Source organism: Abrus precatorius, unplaced genomic scaffold, assembly GCF_003935025.1.
Source record: "Abrus precatorius isolate BTA unplaced genomic scaffold, Abrus_2018 Scaffold2, whole genome shotgun sequence".
Classification (NCBI taxonomy): Eukaryota; Viridiplantae; Streptophyta; class Magnoliopsida; order Fabales; family Fabaceae; genus Abrus; species Abrus precatorius.
In genome coordinates, this window is record NW_020874362.1 from 28386343 (window position 1) to 28410128 (window position 23786).

General features: G+C 35.6%; 5 protein-coding genes across 12 annotated transcripts in view; 1 reads left to right on the top strand and 4 right to left on the bottom strand.

Annotated features, from left to right (window-relative positions):
• Positions 1-12262, bottom strand: part of LOC113857557 (E3 SUMO-protein ligase SIZ1-like) — a 39351-nt gene extending 27089 nt beyond the window's left edge. The window contains exon 1 of the mRNA XM_027489584.1: positions 12216-12262. The gene's annotated coding sequence lies outside the window, so the exon portion shown is untranslated. The remainder of the gene's footprint in view (positions 1-12215) is intronic.
• LOC113857561 (exonuclease V, chloroplastic-like) overlaps positions 1-23786 on the top strand; it is a 25422-nt gene continuing 1636 nt past the window's right edge. The window contains exons 1-8 of one of the 2 annotated variants that reach the window (XR_003503265.1): positions 1-590; positions 939-1043; positions 1858-1979; positions 2653-2802; positions 2896-3049; positions 3445-4442; positions 7672-7674; positions 17095-17105. Coding sequence is in view for 1 of the 2 variants with exons in the window: in XM_027489591.1 (XP_027345392.1) it covers positions 249-590; positions 939-1043; positions 1858-1979; positions 2653-2802; positions 2896-3049; positions 3445-3521; positions 3956-4202 (1197 nt within the window). In the remaining variant the exon portion in view is untranslated. Of the gene's footprint in view, positions 591-938; positions 1044-1857; positions 1980-2652; positions 2803-2895; positions 3050-3444; positions 4443-7671; positions 7675-17094; positions 17106-23786 lie in introns of those variants that run through there. The other variant, XM_027489591.1, reaches the window with a different exon arrangement.
• LOC113857562 (54S ribosomal protein L24, mitochondrial) lies at positions 5156-7524 on the bottom strand. Of its 2 annotated transcripts, none has more exons than XM_027489592.1 (3): positions 7311-7524; positions 6929-7129; positions 5156-5837 (listed from the first exon to the last, which is right to left on the bottom strand). In XM_027489592.1, exons 2-3 carry the CDS (start codon positions 7123-7125, stop codon positions 5327-5329), a joined length of 708 nt encoding a protein of 235 aa, XP_027345393.1. In that variant the 5' UTR covers positions 7126-7129; positions 7311-7524; the 3' UTR covers positions 5156-5326. The 2 variants fall into 2 exon arrangements, with proteins under 2 accessions (XP_027345393.1, XP_027345394.1); XM_027489593.1 differs by having other exon boundaries at positions 5193-5837; positions 7275-7387.
• Positions 8967-12071, bottom strand: LOC113857559 (pentatricopeptide repeat-containing protein At2g27800, mitochondrial-like). Of its 3 annotated transcripts, none has more exons than XR_003503264.1 (4): positions 11940-12071; positions 10139-11844; positions 9347-9459; positions 8967-9266 (listed from the first exon to the last, which is right to left on the bottom strand). XR_003503264.1 is itself a non-coding variant. In XM_027489589.1 (2 exons), the coding sequence occupies exon 1, from the start codon at positions 11757-11759 to the stop codon at positions 10416-10418; it is 1344 nt and encodes a 447-aa protein (XP_027345390.1). In that variant the 5' UTR covers positions 11760-12053; the 3' UTR covers positions 9352-9459; positions 10378-10415. The 3 variants fall into 3 exon arrangements, 1 of the variants encoding a protein (XP_027345390.1); XR_003503263.1 differs by lacking the exon at positions 8967-9266 and having other exon boundaries at positions 9325-9459; positions 10139-10248; positions 10378-11844; positions 11940-12059; XM_027489589.1 differs by lacking the exon at positions 8967-9266 and having other exon boundaries at positions 9352-9459; positions 10378-12053.
• LOC113857556 (tRNA ligase 1) overlaps positions 19085-23786 on the bottom strand; it is a 15620-nt gene continuing 10918 nt past the window's right edge. For 3 of the 4 annotated variants that reach the window (XM_027489577.1, XM_027489580.1, XM_027489579.1), the window contains 8 exons: positions 23486-23546; positions 23037-23113; positions 22867-22938; positions 22711-22787; positions 22147-22227; positions 20795-20897; positions 20453-20611; positions 19085-19849 (listed from right to left, as the gene is read on the bottom strand). In XM_027489577.1, the coding sequence (XP_027345378.1) occupies positions 19460-19849; positions 20453-20611; positions 20795-20897; positions 22147-22227; positions 22711-22787; positions 22867-22938; positions 23037-23113; positions 23486-23546 (1020 nt within the window). In that variant the 3' untranslated portion in view covers positions 19085-19459. The remainder of the gene's footprint in view (positions 19850-20452; positions 20612-20794; positions 20898-22146; positions 22228-22710; positions 22788-22866; positions 22939-23036; positions 23114-23485; positions 23547-23786) is intronic. The other variant, XM_027489578.1, reaches the window with a different exon arrangement.

Consider the following 23786-nt stretch of genomic DNA (forward strand, 5'->3'; position numbering starts at 1 on the left):
AATGATTTATGGAAATAAAATAAAAAAGGGTGAATGAGAGAGGAGGAAGAGTTGACTGAAGAAGTTCATTTCTTGGAAGGAAGGAAGAAGCAATGTGGCTCTTTGAATTTGGAAGAGGTGAACTGAATACATTGCTTTTACGGTGGAAAGTGTGTGAATGGTGTGAATAAGAAGCGAAGCAATCGGAACCCCAAAAGCGTGGCGTTTTGAACGGTCATGAGAAGAGGCCAACCCAACACGACACGAACATGGCCGAAACAACCTCTTCCGACAACAATCATATTCCAATCGAAATCGTGAGCGATCATGAAATGGCTCTCATTGAAGCTGCATTTGCTTTAGCTTCTCGTTCTTTCTCTGCCATTCGTTCATCTCCATCCACACTCACACCACCTCCTTCTCCCCACTCTCACGCTTCTGCGTTCTCCGTCAACTCAATCACCCTTCTATCCAAAAGAAGGTTGTCCAATGACATTGATATTGAAGACTCACACTCACTCACCCACAAGAAAAAAACCACTCTTCCCGATTCCCTTCTTCACCGTTTCAGAAGGAAAAGGGGCTTGTCCGTCACTGATCTTACCTCTACGGTATCAATTTTCATTCTTTCTTATTCCCTATTCATGATATCACATATGTTGTAGCTTAGGCTGCATTTGGGTAACTAAATTCAGATTAAATTTTAGTACTTTAACTCGCTTAGCAAAATGTAGGTCTTATAGCCTTTAAATTTTGAATCCAAACTAAATTTGATTTTTTAAATCTAATTCGATTAAGCCCCCAAAAAATTAAATAAACCGAGCTTTTGCCAGGCTTGGAACTAATTTTTGTGGGTTTGAATTGAATTCAGATTTTTTGGCCTAGCCCCATAAAGTTAGTCTGTTTTATCAACTATTGTGATTGGTTTAATTAACTTTATTTATTCAATTTTGATATAGGAATGGTGCCCAAAACAAATGGAATTTTCTCTTCTTCTTGGAGGGCGAAAGGTCAATCAAGTAATGAGAGCTGGCATTGCTCGCCATGCAAAGCTTGAAGAAGAGGTACTCTCTTGTTTTAAGTTATTGAAATTTGCAGAGCTGGCATTGTTATCAATGTGCTATCTTTTGATGGTATTCCCATATTTTATGAGCAAGAGCCTATTAGGCACAACCAATAAAATTAACTCAAAATAACTGTTATTTTAAAAGTATCTTTCTTTTTTAACTGGTTGTACTCGTACCTCATAGGCATTATTCTCATTCTATGATTGCTCATATTTTATATTTCCTGTGTTTATACCTCAAGTGCCTCTTCAAATAATTTGGCTCAAAAGATGAGATTTGATGTAGAGGAAATACCGAGATCTTAAAATTTGGTAACCAGCAATGTTCTCTTTGTTGTAAACCTTCCTTTTCCTTTATTGCATCTTTTGTTTGATTAAGCATGAAATGTTTTAGTTAACTCAGACAAAAATTTTAGGTCAACTGTGCTACTAAGGTGTAAGTCTAGTTGATGCTATTGATATTTATGACTACGTGGCCATTTAGCCAAGTGTGTATGAACTATGAAAAGCTAAACCCCAGTTCTCTTGCATTGACCACATGAAATTTTAAATGTTATACAATCTTTCTTTGTAAAAATTCCCCAGCAACACTAAATCACTCCGTGGAAATGAAATTTCCTGAAGTGGCAGTACAAAATAGCTTACTTATGGAAGCCTTTTAATTATATAATCATAGTTCATCTTTTATTTGCTTTCTTGATATCAGATTGTAAATTTTTATGATTATTTGAAATTTTCTGTGTCCTATTTGGTCAATTTTTCTATCTTTTAAGTTGGATCTACCAGCACTGATAGATAGTGTTAATGTGCAGGTTATAAAACGGGTGGAAGTGAAGGTCAAATCACAAGAAGATTATTGGGCCCTGAAGTTTCTTAATTTTATAAGTGGTGTAAATCAATTATTATTTGAAGGATTAACTCGTGAACTTCCAGTGTAAGTTAATTACATGTTATGAGTTAATTCACAAATTTTCATAGGTTTCATAGGTTTTGACCAGACTAGAGATAGGGTGTCAACGTGTAGTTATAACATGACAGTGCATAATCTTGTTCTTTTTTACTGTAAATTTTGTGGATCTTAAAGGAGAGAGAACTCACATAAATTTGGCAAATGCCATGAAAATCAATCTTAACGTACAAATCAGACTGTGTTGCATTGATCATGTTGTAATTATCGTTATAACATGCATCCACTGCCTATTTATGAGTGATGGAAGAAGCATTAAGCTATGGATTACGTTGAGAATTGATTAGAAATATTAGAATTCAAAGAAAAAGGTAATTTGCATTTTTTAACTGATACAGAAAAGAAAGCAAAGTCCTTCAATATAAAAGAAATAGGATGTGAATAAAGGTACATACAGTAGAAAACTTGGTTTGGGTTCCTAACTAAATTGCTTTAAGTCGTCATTACTTAAGGGTAAATTGCTCCAATTCTTTTTTGTTTCGATTCATTAAACTGACAAATCCACAATAATATAGTGAATTAAGCTTTGATTAGATATTAGATTTCAGAGAAATGATTGAATTTACTTAAAATTTGGCCAAGATTGGTGGGATTTGGAGCAATTTTGATCATGATGGTTTATTAATATTTCTGATTTCAGAATAGGCTTTGCAGAAGATACATGGATGGTGGGAGTAATTGATGAGATTCGGATGCCATTAATAGAAAACCATCATAATCCAATACTAATTGACACAAAGACTCGTGCTCGAGATACACTTCCAGCCGAACCACAACGAAGAAATGGAAGGTTAGCTCATTCTTCTGCCATTTATTTCATTCATTGGATATCGAATTGTAATGCATTTGATTGAATCATTATGTTGCTCTTTATTTTTGGCAGGCTTCAATTGATGTGCTACAAGTATTTGTGGGACAATTTAGTTACTGATAATTTCCCTTCTAAAAAGTTTTTCACTTATTTTGGCCTAAACCCTCAGCATAATCTATGTGAAGATCTGAAAATGATAGGTGCTGACTCTGGATTTTCCGCTTCGGTAAGTGCAGGATATTGGGTTGCTTAAAAGGTTCTCTTAGTCACCGACTCTTTTTAATTGTGTTCTCTTTCTTTTATTTTATGAATTATTATAATTTAGGTGGTTATGCTATGTTGCATTTTACAAAATCATTCATTCATAAAATAAGTTTTAAATAAATCACTGAACTATGCAACTGAGGACAACCATAGTGCTTTGATTGTATTTGGGTTAAGAGAGGGTTTCCTTTAGGAAAATGCATCGAAAAGTTTCCTTGAAGGATTTATCCAAGATCAAATTAAAAATTTTCTACATTATTACAATAATCTGCTTAAAAAGTTTCAGCTGATTATTAAGTGAAGCATACCTTTTATATAAATATTTTTTTTCCTATTTTGTATTATTGGCAAAAGCAGACCTTGGATGATGTGGTGAGATACTACAGAAATACGTGCAGTATGCTGGCCCCTGCTCACGATCAGCTTTTATTGAGGTATGCATCTGAACCAAAGGCTCTTGTGCTTAATTAGCATATTTTTATTGATTGCCAGAGTTGCTCTGGACAATAACAGGTCCTCATGATTGCTTTCATCAAATATGGTTTTTAAACGATTATTTGTAGTATTCATTACTCATCAATTTAAGTTTTTGAAGAAGTCTACCACTGCCTGTCCTTTCCCTGCTCCAGCTTAGGTGGGGGAAAGCACTTGAACACGTGTGCACGTGCGCACACACAGAAGTTGCTTATTAGTAAAACCCTGTGATGTTGACCAAATTTTTTGAAGACAACGAGTGATAAATCATGTTGATAAATTTATCAGTCACAATGAGCAAACTGGATTGCATTCCACATGCTCTTCCTCAAATTTCCTGTTTTTGCGTGTAAGTTTGATTTTGTAAGTTCTGGTTTTATTTGCTTCGTGTCAGATATGAGTATCAGAAAGATCATTCGCTGCTTGGTGAAGATAAATTTGCATATGATTCTGACTGGCTAAAGAATCAAATTCGTTGTTGTCTTGAGTTTTGGCATGGAGAACGAGAAGCCACTTATACTCCTGAGGAGGAGCGATGGAAATGTCGATTCTGTCAATTTGGCACTGTCTGTCCTGCTTACACTGATAGGAAAGGAATGGTGGCCAGTACAAGCAATGATTCAAATATCAAAGAAGGCTAGATATGTGAATGCTGACTCAAATGTTATCGTTAGCTGCCTCAATAGCTATGAAAACCTTCCTTCGTAAAGACATGATACTTTAATACTGAGCATTGTTTTATTCATTTATCAAGAAGCATTGTTGTATCAAAAATCATTGTTGCTGTTGTCTCATCAAATTTTTTCTTGTAAGCATCTATTTCATTCCCTTAATGTATAAAATCGAAAGTTGATTCGTAATTGGAACACTGTTGTAAACATGTGGAAAAGCAGGGCACCAGTAAAAATGGGTAGTCGTTGAGAAAATCTTTTGGTTGCATGAGTATCATTTTAAATACCCTGATAAATAAACTATGAAAACAAAAACAGAGAAAATAAATAAATAAAAGCTAGCCACAACCTGCCTTGCACTTACTTATCTTCACTACAATTCATTTCTTGTTTGGTTGAACTCATTTTAATCAACATGAGACATCAATGTTTTGTACTTTATTAACATGTTTAGTGTACAAAGTCAGGAAGAAGAAAAAAAATATTGTTCATTTAACAGTAAAATGATTATTATATTTCAAGTAATGGAATGGAGATAAAATTTTCTTTCAGCTATCGTAAAAAATTACCAAACTTTCACTGAGGACGTGGTGGTCCTCCTGGGGAGGAATATTTTTAACCTCTGTTCTACCACAACCAAGGGTAGAGATCTCCAGTGAGGATTTGGGAAAGAAAGATCTCTTAACACCAATCATGGAAATTTTAGAGATTCACCTTTGCATTGTAATAAAGAATTAATTTCCATTATTTCTAAATCAACCTGTCTGTAGCTCACTAACAGTAGCAGCACAGACTAGAAGGTCCAAAACAATCAAAATGTAAAAAGAATAAGAAAGAAACAAAATGAAAACAAAGCTCTGACTATTTATCTTTAAGATTTACCTTGCAGATTTTACCAAGTTGGTGTCACGAACTCAGCATCGCTAAAAATATAAAACTATATTATTACTTCAGCAGAATAGAGTATGCTTTTGACTACACAAAGTTTAAAGCATTAGAACAAAATTCTAGAGTGAAGAAAACAAAATGTCCCAAAAATCAAAGAACACAGATTCTCAAAACAGCTTACACTGCCATTATCAGTTGCCATAACATTAATTAGAAACAATAGTTCCAACTTTGAGCTTGTCAGCAGCCAACACATACGAGACAGGGACCAATCGTTCTGATGAATCATGCGAGATTCCTTCCTCAACTTTATTGCCTCCTTCATCAATAGATTGACTGTCTTTATGTTCTACCGCAATTACCTTGTGCTTGCTTATCCCTGCATACATTTTTCTTCTGAACTCTTTTCGTGCCTCCCTTTCAGATAGTTTTAAATCTTTAAAGTCCTGCTCAAATTTTGCTTCATCCTCTGGTGAAAAGAATACAACCTCCTTCTTGCCAAGTTCTTCATACAAGTTTTCAATCTTTGCCTTCCAGAGGAGGCCCATTTCAGTGTCCATCTTGTGATAAGGAGTTTTCAGCAAGTACTCGTCAATCCCACCAGCTTTATCTATGCAACGAAGGGCATGGGTGGTGACTTTAACACGAATGTGACGATCTAGGATGTAACTAAAGAGCCGTTTTTCCTGGATATTAGGTTTCCATGTTCTCCTTGTCCTATCAAGATCAAGAGAAAGAACAAGGTCGCATCAATATTGTAGTAGTTTTAGAAAATCAACCAACTAAAGAGAAGACTCTCCTGTCCATAACACTAAACCTAAGGTACTTACAGCTAGACCAGCTGAACAGTGTCCCAATCAAAAAGTTTTGAAAAAGGGAGGGGAGGCGGTCATAAACCTCTAAGAACATTCTAAATAGAATCCCAATACATCATATTTTAATCACAAAAATTACAAATTCACAAAGGATATTCTTTGGAAATACAGTTTGGTGCCTCCACATATGTAGAAATGATCCACTACTTCTTATGCGACTCTAATTATTTCAGTATATATCATATGTAGGACGTTGAAGAAAGCGTAACGTTGAAGCAAGTAAACATGAAAGAAAATGTTGATCAAAAAAGGAAAAAACATGAAAGAAAATGAACTATCAACGAAGGTGAAAGATCATCCATTTCTTGGTACATTTTTGCAACACCAAGCTTCTTAATGGTCACATGAAATGTGGACCCATCATGCCGAACCTGGGCTGCTGAGACGCCCAGTGAAACAGTTCTAAGCAAACTAACGGGTCATATTGCTGAGCAATCACATTGCAGAGTTCTTCACCATGAGAAAATTTCCCTTCTTCCCCCTTAAAGGCTTTTCTTTTGTTCTCCATTGAGCCAACATATTCTCTCTAAGAAATCATTTCAAATGGGTTTTAATCAAATTCTCCTTCAACGCGTGCTGCTCCTCCCCCATAGTTCTCCCATTAACAACATTTTATGTTGAATTTATTATTTTAATGGGGGAAAAAACTACTTTCAGAATTGGATTCAGTTAGAACAAAATTAACTAAAAGTTGGCCTTTGAGCTGAAACGACTTGAAACTGTGATCAATTCATCACCATCCAATCCTCGTTAAAGTTTACTTAGCTAAATCCATTCAAAAAGTAATTTGACACAGACACAGTTACTATATTAAACTATACGAGCTCTAAATATAGATCTAACACTAGGAGTTAAAGCATGAAACTTTTCATCATGGTTCGTAAGAGAAGCAACAAACACGAAAACAAAATGGAATAGGAAGAGGATACAAACTTGTTACCGCCATCTTCACTGACACTATTGCCAAACTGAATGTGTCGCCCGGCAAAGAGACCGCGTTTGGCACGATTCATCACAACTTTGCTTCGTGGTATGCATTTCTCCAACGATTCCTTCTCTTTTGGACCCAAACCCTTCTCTCCCACTTTCTTCAGAACCTTTTTCATCATCTCTTTCCCTCTGAACGCCATTTTCCTAATCATTTCACATTGAGAAAAACATATTAGTGAGATTGAAAAGCTTTACACATACACTACACAACGATTGCGTGAGAATGTTTTCAATTAACGAAAATTTGAAAATCTTCAACAATAGCAAGCACATCGAAAGGTCGAAGCACCCAAAGTGTTAAGAAAACAGGAAAAAATAAATTTACGTGTTGGTCGCTGAACAGAGAGCCGCCGCCGTCACCACCGAGCGCCGCCGCCGCCGTCACAGCGTCTTTGAACAAAGGAAAAGAGGGGAGGAAAAAATGTGAGCTCGACTGAAACGGCACCGTATTAGAGCATGTTTCTTACCCGGCCCAGCCCGCCACGGTTTCGTTTTATTTTTTTTCTCTCTAAAACGTATTTGATGCCTGTTTAATTCACGGAGTTGTTCGCGAGTTCATGTACATACATATTTCCAGGGGAAAAAAAAACATAACATTTATTTTTAAAAAATATTATTTTAGAAAAAAATAAAATTCATGTAATTTTATAATTTTTAATTAATAATAAAATATATATTACAAATAGTGTGTTAAAGAATAATTTTTAAATTAATTAATTATCTGTCTCTTTAGACAGAAAAATTAATAATCTTTAATCTTAACAATATAAATTATATTTATATTTATAATTTTTTATGTAATAATATCTTTTTAAGATATGTTGTAGATTAGTTGCATATATTTTCATTAGTCCATATCAATTATATTTTAAACTAACATTTTTTTCATTATTTATAGTATAAAAATGATTTGTTGTTGAAAATTTAAATTAAATTTATCAGTTCAAATATATGTTAGTTTATATATCTGTCACAAATTTATAATTGAGTTGTTATACATAAAAAATTTATAAATAAATATGTACATAAATTTAGTTTTAATTTAATCTATTTCGTCACTTTCTATTTTCATCTAGTTTATAAAATTTTAGGTGGCTAATTTATCCGAATAAGGCAAATTATAAATTTAGTCCCTTTTCAGTCAGCAAACAATAACTCTTCTTGATAACTTTTTAACAATTAAATTATTTAATTTATACAGTTAAAATTTAATGTAAATAATGAATCCTATCCTTTAAAAAAAATAGCTTAAGCTAATGCCCTTACAAAGAGTCAATGCATAACTTGTTTGGAGAAGAATCCCTTTTGGAAATGCCAAAGCTTTACCCTGTATTTGCTTTGAAGGAAATAGTAAATGCTAAAATTAAACAATTTTTTCACATTTCTCTCGTTTGATTTAAATAAATTCCAGAGTTGAAATGTGTTTACTTTAAAGAGTCCAACAGTGAAACATTTAAACATCAAATAGACAGGAAATGCAATTGGTTTTTTTAATCATTTTTCAAACAATTTTTTAACACATACCCAATAATACACAATAAAAACTTATACATAATAAATTTCTATTAAAAATAAGATATCACGAAATATATTACATAAAAAATATTAAATATTATAATTTTCATAAAGAAATTACTATTATTTTTTAAAAGTATCATTAAACACACGTTAAAAAATCGTTCATTCAAATAATACATCATTTATACTCTTTCCTTTCTATTCACATCCTTTCTTTTTCAATCTTTCTTATTTCATTCCTTCTCATCCAAACAACATTAAATCTAGATATCTTAAAACAATTCCAACGTCAAATCCACAGGGCACATCAATGAGTGTCTCACTGAAATGGCTAGTGTAAGAGGCCCGGAATTAACTATTTAAAAGAAAAAAAATTGTACCGCAAGCAGAATAATGATGGGGCATGGAAGAAAGTAAGCTTAACATTGACGCGAGTAAACATGAAAGAAAATGTTGATAAAAAAAGAAAAAACATGAAAGAGCATGAAATATCAACAAAGATCATCCATTTCTTGGTACATTTTTGCAACACCAAGCTTCTAAATGGTCATATGAAACGTGAACGCATTATGCCGCAACCTGGGCTGCTGAGACGCCCAGTGAGACAATTCTAAGCAAACTAACGGGTCATGTTGCCGAGCAATCACATTGCAGAGTTCTTCACCGTGAGAAAATTCCCCTTCTTCCTCTTTAAGGGCTTTCATTTGTTCTCCATTGAGCCAACTTAATATCATTTCAACTGGCTTTCAATCAAATACCGTTTCTTCGGATAGAACAACACATGTATGAGGGATGAAACACATAGTCGAGTTAAATGAATCATGCTAAGCTTAAAATAATTACCTGACACAGAAATGTCTACAATTGCAATTTCATCAAGAGCCTTGCATACAGACGTTGCAGTACCCTCCTCACATAAGGCATCATAGGCAGCAAAGAAAGAAGTGGCTGATTTTCTACATTAACATAAAACCATGAAAGTGAAACCAAAATTTGCTTTTTGTTCTTGGAAACGTGAAGCTTATTATATTAATGATAAAAATCCAAGTCAAACTCTACGACTTGAAATAAAACATATTGTGGGTAATTCAAAATATACTTAGAATATAACCATGGAAACAAGAAAATCAACCAACTAAAAAGAAGACACTCCTGTCCTAACGTTCATAAAAACACTAAACCTAAGGTACCTATGCCTAGACCAGCCAAACAGTGTCCCCAGTCAACTTGTCATTATATAAACAAAAGAGAGGGGTGGGGGTTCATAAACCTCCTCTAAGAACATTCTGAATAGAATCCCAAAACATCATATTTTAATCACAAAAATTACAAATTCACAAACAAAGGATATTCTTTGGAAAGACAGTTTGGTGCCTCAACATAAGTAGAAATGATTCTCTATGAACATTCTAAATAGGATCCCAAAACAACATATTTTAATCACAAAAATTACAAATTTACAAACAAAGGAGGATATTCTTTGGAAAGACAATTTGGTGCCTCAACATAAGTAGAAATGATCCACTACTTCTGATGGGACTCCAATGATTTCAGTATATATCATATGTACACAATTCATAATATGTCAAGTAATAAAAAAAAAATTGTTTAATAAAAAAATTCCTAGACGTTCACCTTGTTGAAAACAACCACACATGATTTGTTGGAAGGCACCATTTTCTGCAGAAACCAATTCTCAGGAGTTGAATAGAACTTTGGTTTTCCATGGCTAGGATGTGCACATGCTATACATGCAATATCAAAAAGACATTATGAAACTTTGCACATTGCATGTAAAATTTTAAATGACTCTTGGCTCTCAAATTAAAGAAAGAGCCCACTATAGTGATAAATGAATGGAAAATTTGCAGCACATGAAGCAATTCTGCTCATTGAATTCCCATAGTCCTGCTCAGTGAATTCCCATAGTCCTGCTCAGTGAATTCCCATAATCATCTTCAAGCACATAAAGAAGCTTCCTATAAGCATGCCCATCTACGAGGTCCTTTTCTTGCAACTCCTGTAAAAACCTCATGCCCTCCTGAATTGTTCCTCGTCTACATATCTCATCCAGTACAGTCCTATATGTAATAAAATCAGCTGACCTCTTTTTATCAGTCATCTCCCACAGATAATTTACTGCCTCCTCAATCTCTCTGTCAAGTGCCAAAGAATTGATAAGCGAATTGTAAGATTTACTACTTGGAATGAAACCCCTGGTCTTCATTTCTTGACATAATTCTTTGGCATTCTTTGTTCTGCCTTGGGCACACAACCCGTGAATCAAGTAATCATACGTTAAAGAGTTGGGCTGGCAATCATAAACCACACCCATCTGATGAAATATTCTCAATGCATCATTAACATGAAGAGATAGCACATAACCTTTTACCATAGAATTTAATGAAAAAATATCAGGTTTGATCCCATCATTGACCATTTGCCTGAACAGACATCTAATTGTTTCCATATACACATGATTTATATAGGTGTTGCTTCCTCTACTCAAAAGTGCAGCAAAAAGAATATTATAGGTTCTAACAGAAGGCCTAAAACAGCAATTCAAATTTCTCCTACTTTTCATGTGCTTAAATACATTGACAGCTCTAGTCAACTTCCGGGCCTCAGTGAAATAATATATAACCATGTTAAACAACTCCTCCGAACCAATAAAAGGAACTGCAAGCAATTGGTTCACAACGTCATCCATTTCTTGGTACATTTTTGCAACACCAAGCTTCTTAATGGTCACATGAAATGTTGATGCATCATGCCGAAACCTGGGCTGCTGAGATGCCCAGTGAAACAGTTCTAAGCAAACTAACGGGTCATGTTGCTGAGCAATCACATCGCAGAGTTCTTCAGCAGTGAACCTTGGAGGAAGTTGGGACAGGGCCAACTGAAATTGTGCTTGGTTTAGTGTAGGCTTGCAGGATTTTAACAACCTTTTTCGAGCTCTTCTTCTGTAAGACCTCGAGGGAGCCTTAGTTGAATAATGGGAATTAAAGCAAAAAGGTGCTAGGACAGGAAATTGAGTATAACTAGCAGTGACTAGAAACAAAAGGGGGTCAAGTTTCTGAGAATGATGAAAGAACCGCCCCCTGTGCAAACTTTTCCCACAAGGATCATCATTGAATGCAGATAGGTTGGTAAATATCTGCAAAAATGAGTTTGTGGAACATGGATTTTCATTTGAGCCATTTCTCCTGAAGTATGCACCACGATACTTGAAGCAAATTCTAGCAAAAGAGAACATTATTATTTTGTTTTTGCTGTAACCTAAGTGTGGCTACTGGCAACCTCAGATTCTGTTCGAATTAATCATCCAAATCAAATCAATTCTGCAATAGAAAGCAGAGAATTAATCTGAATTGTCTACGTAAAGACACAAATATTATTATTAGCAAAAATAAGTTTAGAACATGCATATGCTTACCTTTTTGCAGTAGGAAGAGACGAGAGAGGGTGTGAATGTAGTGAAGAGTGAACGTTTCAATGGCTGTTTCACTCGCTATCCCTCTCGTCTGTACCCATTGCCTGAAGACTCATTTTCACTGTAAAATGATTTGTTTGTAAGAGAGGTGAATTACAAATATGAATTAGAGAGAAAAGAATTTGGACCGCGTGTAATAATGTATATGTTAAAATGCCAAAGAAGGAAGTGAAAAGCGTAATTGATTGGTGGAAGAAAAGGGGAATAGGAATGGCAAACCATAAAAAGAAATCGAAAGAGGTTGAGATTAGGGTTTGGAAGAGAGAAAAGAATTTGGACAACGTGGAATAATGAACAGATTAAAAAGTGAATTGAGGTAAAATTGGATAATCAAGGAAAATGAAAAGTAGACGTCGAGTTGCAAGAAACTATAAAAAGGTTAGTCTTTTTTACTACAAAACTCGTAAATTTTTTAGGAATTATATACTTGGTGCAACTAAGGTTGTGATTTCTAACTAAATCCCTAATTTTATTATTAAATTAATAATTATTATTATTATATATAATAAAAATAATAATAAATTTTCTTAATTATAAAAAAAGATATAATATATTTTACTTTTTTATTTTTAAGCTAATAATTTAGTTAATATTTCATGCATATTTATTTTGTGGGTTTCTTTTTTTGCCAAAATATGATAAAACAAAAAAATTACAAAAATAGAGTATGTCAGTCAAGTCTAGAGTATATTTAAGAGGAAGTAGAAAATGATGCAAGACCCAAACGAATTTGAAGGAGACCCATTTACTTCAAGGATTATGTAACCGAATGACTACGTGACAATATCTGTAGGAATTGGTTAGGCAGAAGGGAGCACGTCTAACAAACTTTGTTATTTTTCTTACATTCCACATTGCATGTATGGTGCTATATAAGCACAACTAAATGTTTGAGAAACGGGACAAATGATATTTGCAAAATTCCTCTCTAATATTCTCATTCTCTTCTGATTATTCTTTTCTGTTTTCTGTGCTAACCTCCCATTGGTGCTTTCATTGAGCCTCTTCCTCCCATGGTTGACCCTTCTGACTCCTTTTCTTCCTTGGACATAAGACTTGAGCAAATCCTTCTTTCCCAAGCCAATTTCTCAAACACATTACATGACATAGCTGCTCGCACTTCCCTTTTGGAATCCAAACTCTCTGTATCACCTTGTCCTCATCAACACACCTTTGCTTGCCCTCTTAAGTTCGACCTCCCTTCTTTCAACGGTGATGATGCTCTGGGTTGGATCTTCAAGATCACTCAATTTTTCAATTTTCACATGACACCAACGGAACAGAGAACCCAGATTGTTTCCTTCTACCTGGAGGGACCTGCACTCGCTTGTTACCAATGGATGCACAATAATGACCTTCTCACCTCTTGGGATGCTTTCCTCCGTGCCTTGGAACTGAGATTTGCACCATCCAAGTTTGACGATCAGATCACTACACTCTGCTGCCTCACTCAAACTCATACCCTTCATGACTATATCTTCGAGTTCGAGTCGATCGCCAACTGCATCTCAGGGTACCCAGCCAACTTCTATCTTAGCTGCTTCATCTACGGCCTTAAGCCCTACCTCCGACGTGAGGTCACTACCCTCCAACCCACTGACATGCCACAAGTTGTGGCGTACGCCAAATTACATGATGACAAATCCAAACTCTCTCCCTCCCCTCTACCCTTCACCAAATTCTCCAGACCGCTACCACCAACCACCAATCCCACCACCCCCAAACCACTCCCACCAGTACTTCCCACACCTCCCTCCAAACTACCCATCAAACGCCTCACAGAAGCTGAAATGCAGGCGCGTCGTGAGAAGAACCTTTGCTATAATTGTGATGAAAGGTATACACGTGGCCATCGTTGTAAGTCCCAGTTCCTCTTGCTCATCGTTTCTGACCCCGACGATGTCTCCGAACCACTCACAAAATTGGACTATGACCCACCAGATAACCCATCTTTGGAAGTATGGTTGATCAGCCTCCACTCTTTTTCGGGTCATTGGACCCCAAGAACCTTTCGGGTCACGAGCTCTATTAACGGTTATGAAGTACAGATCATGGTTGATAGTGGTGCAACACATAACTTCATTCAGACTAAGGTAGCCCATTTTCTTAACCTTGCACTTGAGCCCACCCCTAGCCCACTAAGAGTCATGGTTGGGAATGGGAAATTTTTACCTTGTACTACTTTCTGCCCCAAGGCCCACATTACCTTAGCCTCTCTCGACTTCCCTATTGACTTATACCCCTTGGATCTATCTGGCACTGATGTAGTATTAGGGGTCAAATGGCTTACTCAAGTTAGTCCATTCATTATGGACTACAATGGGCCTTTCATGAGATTTATGTGGGAGGATAATCTGATAGAACTCAAGGGGGAACAAGGCCCAAACCCTACACCTATAACAGCCCACCAACTTAAACGCCTACAACACACCAATAGAGTAGAAGCACTCTTTCAACTCAAACTCGAGCCTTCTCCCTCCATCCATTCTCCCACTTCACATATACCTCATTTGCCCTCTGATACTGTTATCCCTTCTTCTTATACCCCTCAACTACAAAACTTATTCACCACCTACTCTGCTCTATTTTTCCCGCCTACCACCCTTCTCCTATCTCGTTACACCGACCATTCCATCACCCTCTTACCCAACACTGCTCCCATTTCAGTGCGCCCTTACCGATACCCACACTTTCAGAAACAAGAAATTGAGGCTCAGGTTCAAAAAATGTTGGACTCGGGATTCATTACACCAAACACAAGTCCTTATTCTTCACCTGTTCTTCTTGTCAAGAAAAAGGACGGTACATGGCGATTTTGCGTCAATTACCGTGCCCTCAATGCCGTTACCGTTAAAGACAAATTTCCAATTCCTACTGTAGATGAGCTTTTGGATGAACATGGCAATGCTACATGGTTCTCGAAATTGGACCTCTTCTCGGGTTTCCATCAAATCCTTATGTTGCCTAGTGATTCCTCTAAAACGGCGTTCCGCACCCACAACGGCAACTTCGAGTTCATGGCCATGCCCTTCAGGTTGTGCAATGCACCATCTACCTTTCAGGCTACCATGAATGACATGTTTCGCCCTTATTTACGACGTTTTATTATCGTCTTTTTTTATGATATTCTTGTCTATAGCCCCACTTTGGAGGATCACATCTCTCACTTGGAAACAACTTTCAAATTGCTCCTTGCAAACAGTTTTCATCTCAATGGTTCCAAGTGTTTCATAGGGCAGCAATCGATTCAATATTTGGGTCATGTAGTCTCATCACAGGGTGTCACACCAGATCCTTCAAAGGTCCAAGCTATTGTTGATGGGCCACTACCAACCACTCTGAAGTCTCTGCGTGGTTTTCTTGGACTCACAGGATTTTACCGTTGATTTGTAAAGGGGTATGCATCTACTGCTTCTGCCTTAACTGATTTACTTAAGAAGGATAACTTTATCTGGTCTGCTTCCGCTACTACGGCTTTTGAGAACCTTAAAACCATCGTTACTTCTACACCAATTTTGACTCTACCCCAGTTTGATCTGGTTTTCACTGTTCAGACAGATGCCTTCGGTTCTGGTATGGGGCCGTTTTATCACAGCAGGGACACCCAATTGCTTTTTTCAGTAAGCAATTTTGTCCTAAATTGAGTAATTCATCAACGTACATCAGGGAACTCTATGCTATCACATCTGCTATTCAGAAATGGCGCCAATACTTGCTCGGTCGCCACTTCATCATCTACACTGATCAACAAGCCATCAAGGAATTGCTATATCAGCCTATGCTAACTCCTGACCAACAGTCTTATGTAGCCAAACTATTGGGCTTCGACTTTGAGATCCATTATAAACCAGGTAAAACAAACACCGTTGCTGACGCACTTTCCCGTGTTTCACCTGATGCAGACTCATTCTTCCTCATTTTTGTGTCTCAAATGGACTTTCTCCAAGATCTTAAGCACACTCTCGCTTCCGATGCTACTTTCTTGGATCTTAAGAGTAATATTCTGCAGAACCCCTCCATGTTCCCTGACTTCTCCATTCAACAAGAACTGATACTCTATAAGGGGAAAATTTGGCTTCCCAAGTCTTGCTCCATGATTCCTTTGCTCCTCCAAGAGTTTCACTTGACCCCTTTGGCTGGGCACCCAGGGGCTGCTCGTACATTGGCTAAAATCTAGGCTAATTTTTATTGGGATTGTATGCAGAAAGATGTCCTCTCTTTCGTTGCTCACTACACCACTTGTCAGCAAACGAAGATTCCCGCCCAACGTCCCTCAAGCCTGTTACAACCTATCCTTCCTCCGTTGCTGGGAGGATCTCTCTCTCGACTTCATAATTGGACTCCCCCGTATCAGGGCCACTCTACTATATTGGTTGTGGTGGATCGGTTCTCTAAAGGTGCACATTTTGGTATGTTGCCTCGATCATTCACCGCCACTAAGGTCACTGATCTTTTCACTAATATGGTGTGCAAATTACATGGCCTTCCTCGGAGTTTAATTTCAGACCGTGATTCTATATTTCTCAGTCACTTTTGGAGGGAACTCTTTCGTTTGAGTGGCACAAAGCTGCGTATGTCCATAGCCTACCATCCTCAAACGGACGGACAAACCGAGGTCGCAAATAAGATTCTCCAACAGTATTTGCGTTGTTTTGTCCACCACCGACCATTTTTATGGGGCAAATTCCTTCCATGGGCAGAGTGGTGCTTCAACACCACCATTAATTCTTCTACTGGTTTCACTCCATTTGAAGTTATGTTTGGCCGTCCTCCACCAAACATCCCTCAGACTTTGGATATGGATACTACCAATACGGCAGCACAGTTTGAAACCAGCTCCTGCGAAGAAATTTTTTGCAAATTACAGTCCAATCTTCTCAGAGCACAGCAGGCCATGAAACGCTGGGCAGACTCCCACCGGCATGATGTTCACTTCAACATCAGTGATTGGGTTTACGTGAGGCTTCGCCCACGTCGCCAACACTCTCTCACTGGTCAGTACCTAGGCAAATTGCAGAAAAGGTTCTTCGGTCCTTATCAGGTTCTTCAAAAGATAGGTGACGTGGCCTACAAATTGGACCTTCCTTCTACTGCCAAGATACATAATGTGTTCCATGTGAGCCTTCTTAGGCCTCACCAGGGTTCCCTTCCTTCCCTTCAACCACTACGTCTTCCCCCTGACATTGAAGACAATCAACCAGTCCTCACTCCTACTGCCATTTTGGATTGGAAGTTGTCCTTCGACATTGCTGTTCCACAACAATTAGTTTTGATTCAATGGCAAGGCCTTCCTTTGGAAGAGGCCACCTGGGAACCTTGGGCACAGATTCAAGCCCAATTTCACCTTGAGAGCAAGGTGAATCTTGAAGAGGGAGGAGATGTTAGGCCCACTTCTACTAACAGGCTCATTATGGTGGAACAGCCAAGTCTAGAGAATATTCAAGAGGAAGTAGAAAATGATGCAAGACCTCAACGAATTCGAAGGAGACTCATTTACCTCAAGGATTATGTAACTGAATGACTACGTGGCAGTATTTGTAGGAATTGGTTAGGCAGAAGGGAGCACGTCTAACAAACTTTGTTCTTTTTCTTACATTCCACGTTGCATGTGTGGTGCTATATAAGCACAACTAAATGTTTGAGAAACAGGACAAATGATATTTGCAAAATTCCTCTCTGATATTCTCATTCTCTTCTGATTATTCTTTTCTGTTTTTTGTGCTAACCTTCTAGAGTACATTTGTCTTGTTTGAAGTAATTTTTGTCACTTTATTTTGAATGTTGTTTTTCATATAAAATTTTATACTTATTTTTATATTATTAAAAAAATAAAATTAATATTCTCTTTAAATGGTAAATAAAACTAAATTAAAACAATAAAATAAAGTAAAATTTGAGAAATGAAATATTTTTTCCTCCTCAAAAGATAATATCAGTTAAAAAATTAAAATTTGATTAGACTAAATCAGGCTATTACCTGGACAGTGTAAATGTTGTTGGTGACCTTGAACTTTGGATATGCTGCTCTCTCGTTTGCACGGCCATTCTCAAAGCTGGCTTTGTAGAAGAATCAACACTGACACCAATGATTCTTCCGGGCATTATAATCTTCTTGTACATTAATTTTATTTTTTTAATAATAAATTTAGATTGAGAAAATTTTTATAAGTTGATTTTTTTTTTATCATTGAGAAAAAAAATTAATTATTTGTTAATTCACGTTTAAATATGAATATTTTAATACTTAATTTATCTAGGTATATTATTTTTTAATCTCGAGTACATATATCCTCCGATAATATATGAATTATCGTTGTTATATAAAATAGCTATTCAAGAAAATAACATAATTTGTTTAAATTAATTAATTATCAAGTCTCTTGGCATAAAATACTAAACAGTCAATAATAAACCTTAATCTGAATGATACAAGTTATATTTAAATTTGTAAATTTTATATAATAATATTTTAAAAGATATGTCATGTATTAGCAGCGAATATTTTCATTAGCCCATATGAAGTATATTTTAAACTAACAGATTTCCATTTTCATTATTTATAGTATAAAAAAGTGAAAAAATAATGGACTTGAAACTAATAATTGAGAAAGCTTTTTCTTTTCAGCGTTGCTTAAGAAAAATTCTTAAGCAATTACTACCAAGATGTTAGTAAGATGAAAGTTGCATATCTTATATTGAGATAGATACATGATCAAAAATTAAGTGAAATGTGAGGACCGTTTTGATCTGAATAATACAATCCACTTTGTCGGAAAAAACAATTGCTCAGGTTGTATAAAATTAAACAAAATGCAATGTATTATGATGAAATTTATAAAAATATAAATTTATGCAACTTTAAGCAACTTCACCTACCATCATTAGTTACTCTAATTCATCCACTTGTTTGGGAGAAGAATTCCTTTTTCTATGTGAGATATGCTGAACTTTTCTTTGTATTTGCTTTAAGAAAGCAAGGATGAAATTAATAATTTTACATATTTAAGTGAGTTAAAATATTTGTATTCAATAAATCCCACACTAAAACATTTTAACACTAAATAAATAAAAAATGCAACGAGTTAATTATTATAACTTTTTTTAATTAATATATTTTTAATGTGTACTCAATAACGCATAATAAAAACCTAAATGCATAAAAAACATTAAATACTATCGACAAAGGCGAAGATCTCATGGTGAAAGTTTGGTAATGAGACTCCAGAAATCATCCTCAACTTTCTAAACAGCCTATATATACACAATTCCTCAGGAGAAAATACTCGCTCCAACAAAAACTTTCTCCATCATCTTCTCTAATAAATATTGGATGTAACTTGTAAGACCACTCAGCATGAACAAAGATCGTTATGACCTTGTAAAACCAAAAAGTAAAACGCAAAAGGCACACTATCTTCTTCATTTCAGTAGGTTTTATTTTAGAAAGATGTGTAGCAAGGAACTCAATAGAAGTCAACTGTGCCAGATATATTGATGGGAGGATTGAAGTCTATACGATCTGCTTTACCCTCTGCAAACAACTGTGGTAACACATTGGCCTCCTTGGCTGCAACCCCTTCACTAGTCCATATGGTAATATGAGGCCACGCATTTTTTGAAACTATCTTCTCACCTTCCACTGATCCAGGACAAGCTTCAAATGCAGCCATTTTATCTGAGAAGAGCAGTGCTGTCAGCTCCACTGGCACCTTTTTATGCAGAAAGATACCATAATCAGCTACTGCTTTGATGCCATGACTTCTCTTGTGCGCAAGAGTCAAATGAGCTCGATTAAGATTCTCTAAATGTTTGTCTTTAAGGAATGTGTCAATCTTGGGATTATTCTGAGCCAGCTGCATATACATATTATTGCATCAGATACTGTTTCCTAAAACCAATATAAAACACGTGGATGTGAATAGCATTTTGGACAAATGGGGCAAAAAAAGACAGCTGAGATAGATCCAGACAAACAAGGAAAACCGTGGGGGAGGGATAGGAACCGTATATACTGAAAGGTAAAGCTAATATCTCTCCCTCAAGATAGAAGTGGTTTCATAACTGCCATCCTAATACCTACATTGCATAACTCAGCCACATCTTAGATAACAAAATTGCTCACAGTCACAGTTGCTCAAATCTCTTGATCCATTGGATGTGATAATAAGATGGGTTTGGTAGATATAAGCCGCCGTTAGAGGCTTATATAGCTACTAAAATAGAGTATATATAGAATTAGTAATTTATTTTTAATAGCTTTTCTAACACCCCAAAAAATATTTTTTTTACACCGCTTAACTTCAAATTTGATTTGCCTTGGCATTCAGAGTGAGTTCGCTCTGCAGGGCCTTCATAGTTAAAAATTAATCAATAATAATTCTCAGCAAAAACTAGTTAGTTAAATTAACAGAGTACAGATAACAGAATGCAACTATAAAAGCAGAATTTTCCCTTACTTTATTAAGAACACCTTGAATTTCCGTAACTGGCATACTAAGAGCAGCATAAACAATGGTACCAAGTTTCCTCTTTTCAGTATCTGGTGGTGTGTAATCTCCCTTAGCAATGTTTCTCAACTGTTCCGACACTTGCTTGACAGCAAACTCAAATGGAACCTGCAGATGTTTTGATGGCAAATAATAGCAGTTAAGAGCATAAATTTGGATTTTAAAAACAATTACTGACATTGCTAGTCAAGACCAATGTTATTGAAATGTTAAATAAAAAAACTGAGAGAGTGACTATTTGGAAACAAATGTGTGTTGGAGGGGGGGGAACAGAATTCTACATGTACTAACCTGAATTGAATTAAAATACTCAGCATTTCCACAAAGAGTATCCCGTAATTGTTTCTCCCATTTTATCCACTCCTTTGCGTAGGATCCTTTTGTAGACTCTAATCTATCACAACAAGGATCAAGATAAAGATTGTCAACTTCTCATTTTACACCAAACACCTCAAAAACAGAGGATAAATAAAGCAAACAAGAAGCCAGTTGACATATTCTTGCCAGCCATCAAGAGAACTGACATTACATGTACCCATACTTAATACAGCTATATGACCACCATAGGATGGAAAAATTCTAGTGCATTGTAGCACAATGATCATTGGGGGAATATGTGGATGAAAGATATATTATATATAGCCTTAGGTTTTGGACCTTCCCATAATTAACAGAGGAACTCTCAAGGCTGGACAATTCAAAACAAAGTTTGATCAACAATTCAACTTAAATATGAGACTGCAATTTTGGTTTAAAACACAAGCAAGAAGAAAACATGTTCTGCAGCTTGAAACAACAGGTAGAACTTGAAAATTTGAGGTATTGAAAATTTCTGAAGTACCGGTTGCTGGTATGCAGCTAGGTTCCTGCACTTTTACCGTAAGTTCTATGCATTTTAATTCAAATTACAACGTATATACACTTAACAGACATGGAATTATAAGATCGTTTATTTCAGCTTTTTAAAAAAGTGGTTTTTAAAAGGGATAAAAAGCCATTTAGTTTTTGAAATTTAGAAGCTACTTTTTGCTTTATGACAATTATAAAAAGTTCTTATTTATTTTTTCATTTTAACGGGTTGTTAATAATTGAAGCTTTTTCCCAAAAGCTATTCAAAACAATTTTTTAAAAAGGGCTACAATCATATTATTTTTAGCTTGGATTTTTTCATAATTTTAACCAAACAATCTAAAAACTGAAAAGTTATTATTTTTTTAATTCTTTTTCATGAAATTTTTTTAAAAATGCCGGCCCCTAAGTTACAAATCCTATTGCTCTGGTTTTCTTAGTAGCAACCACCATGTCCACTACACACTGTTTCACTTAACATAATCTGAAAACTGAAAATAGTAAATATAAGGGACGACTTGATTTTAGAAAACGTTTTCTGTTTTCATCTTTTGTTTTTACTTTTAATTACAAAATTATCACCTTGCTTTTATTTTATTTTCTATTTTCAAATATTTGTACAGGAAACAATACAAACAAAATTCCTGTATAAATATTTGCAAACAAGGAACAAAATGAAAACAATGTAATAATTTAGCAATTAAAAGTAAAAACAGAAAACATTTTCTGCAATCAAATAACTCATAATGCTGTAGCAATTTTCAAAGTACACAAACAAAAATTTATAAACTAACCTTCCATGTCTTTTAGTGTGAAGTTTATATAGATCAATTCCTTCCTCCAAAATGGACTGCACTGCCTCAGGAAGGGGATTTCTGCACACAGGGAAAATCACATAGAATAAGAAACATTGGGAGAGAGTGGAGTTTCTCAAATACCTTTTTTTTTTTTTGTGTTTCAGGTCATTGTAAGTCTATCCACTGGTACTAATACCATACTAGTGCCAGTATTTTCAGCAGAATAATGAAGTAGATATACCCCCATCTAAGTGTGTTCTGTTCCAGTTTTTAGCACAACTACAGATATAAACACAATTATGATCCTTCACCTAAGAACTTGCTTATACGAGGGTTGGTCCTTTGACACTACTGGTAAACCAAATTTAATAATAAAGAGTTACTCTAACTCTAAATTTTGAATCTATCACTTAAGAATTAAGATTTTGAATCTAGTAGTAGTAAATTTTGTCCCTTACTTTTATTTGTCAATATAGATAATGACAGAAAGATTGGGATACGATGAATACTACCAGGCTGTGGCATTACTTTTAGAACATCAAATGATAAAAATGAAAGTACCTATCAGATTTCAATAGTGGCATCTTGACAAGTGATCCAAAACGCTCAATTAATTCACCCTCAAACTCCTTACGGCTCTGGAAAACATTGGTAAAATCAGCTTAGATAATAATAAAATGTATACAAAATGGAGTTGCAATAAAAGAAATATCATACCCTGCCATCATAAAGGTGATAAAACATTAGCAACACATAGCCAGCATTTGGAGATGCTTTGTCAAGATTTCCCTTGAGAAATTTGAAAAAATTGAAATAATATCAGTGGAAGGTAATAAACTTACTGAAAGATCAGGGATCATGTATTCAGAAAACAAAACAATATATACCGGATGGTTGACACGCTGAAGCACACGAAACATGAAAACAGCTAATGCCTCAAGAGAAAATGGATTTGAATCAGTTCCTGCACAACAAAGTAGAAAAATGAATATACTAATATGAAAATGAAGCTAAACGGAAGTGGAGATCTTCATTACCAAGAAACATGGTATCAAAATGCAGTTAAAATTAAGTCAAGTTCTTTACTACCACTCACTTCTTATTCTAACCAAGCTAAACCACTAGCATTTTAAATTTGATCACATTCTTAAGCAACATAAATACCCAATTTGCACAAGTTAATAGGACTAAAGCATATCAAGCAAAAAGGGAATGCAAAATCTTCCAAATTGATTTTATGTTGTGATGAAAGACATGCTGTCATTGGATTTAAAAATAAAAAAAAACTAACAGACTTAATAAATATAAGCATCTAAGAATTTGCAACAAACATTACCTTCAGATTCAGGCACAACTGGGACAGCAGATGCCCTAGTTTTGTGACACATATCTTCTATCTGCATATTTGACAAGTGGGACTAGGTTAATGTTGAGTAGTTTTAATAAGTAGATGATACAAAGTTGATAGCCAGGCAATAATGATTCCAGAGTAGACTAACGAATCAAAAACAAAAAAGCCAGTGTTCTCTCTCTAAGTAAATTGTTATTAAAATTTCCTAAGTATCACTGCAAGCCCTTGCAGTGGCATGCCTGACCTTGGAATGAGGCAACCTCCTCCCCCCTTTGTTAAAATAAAT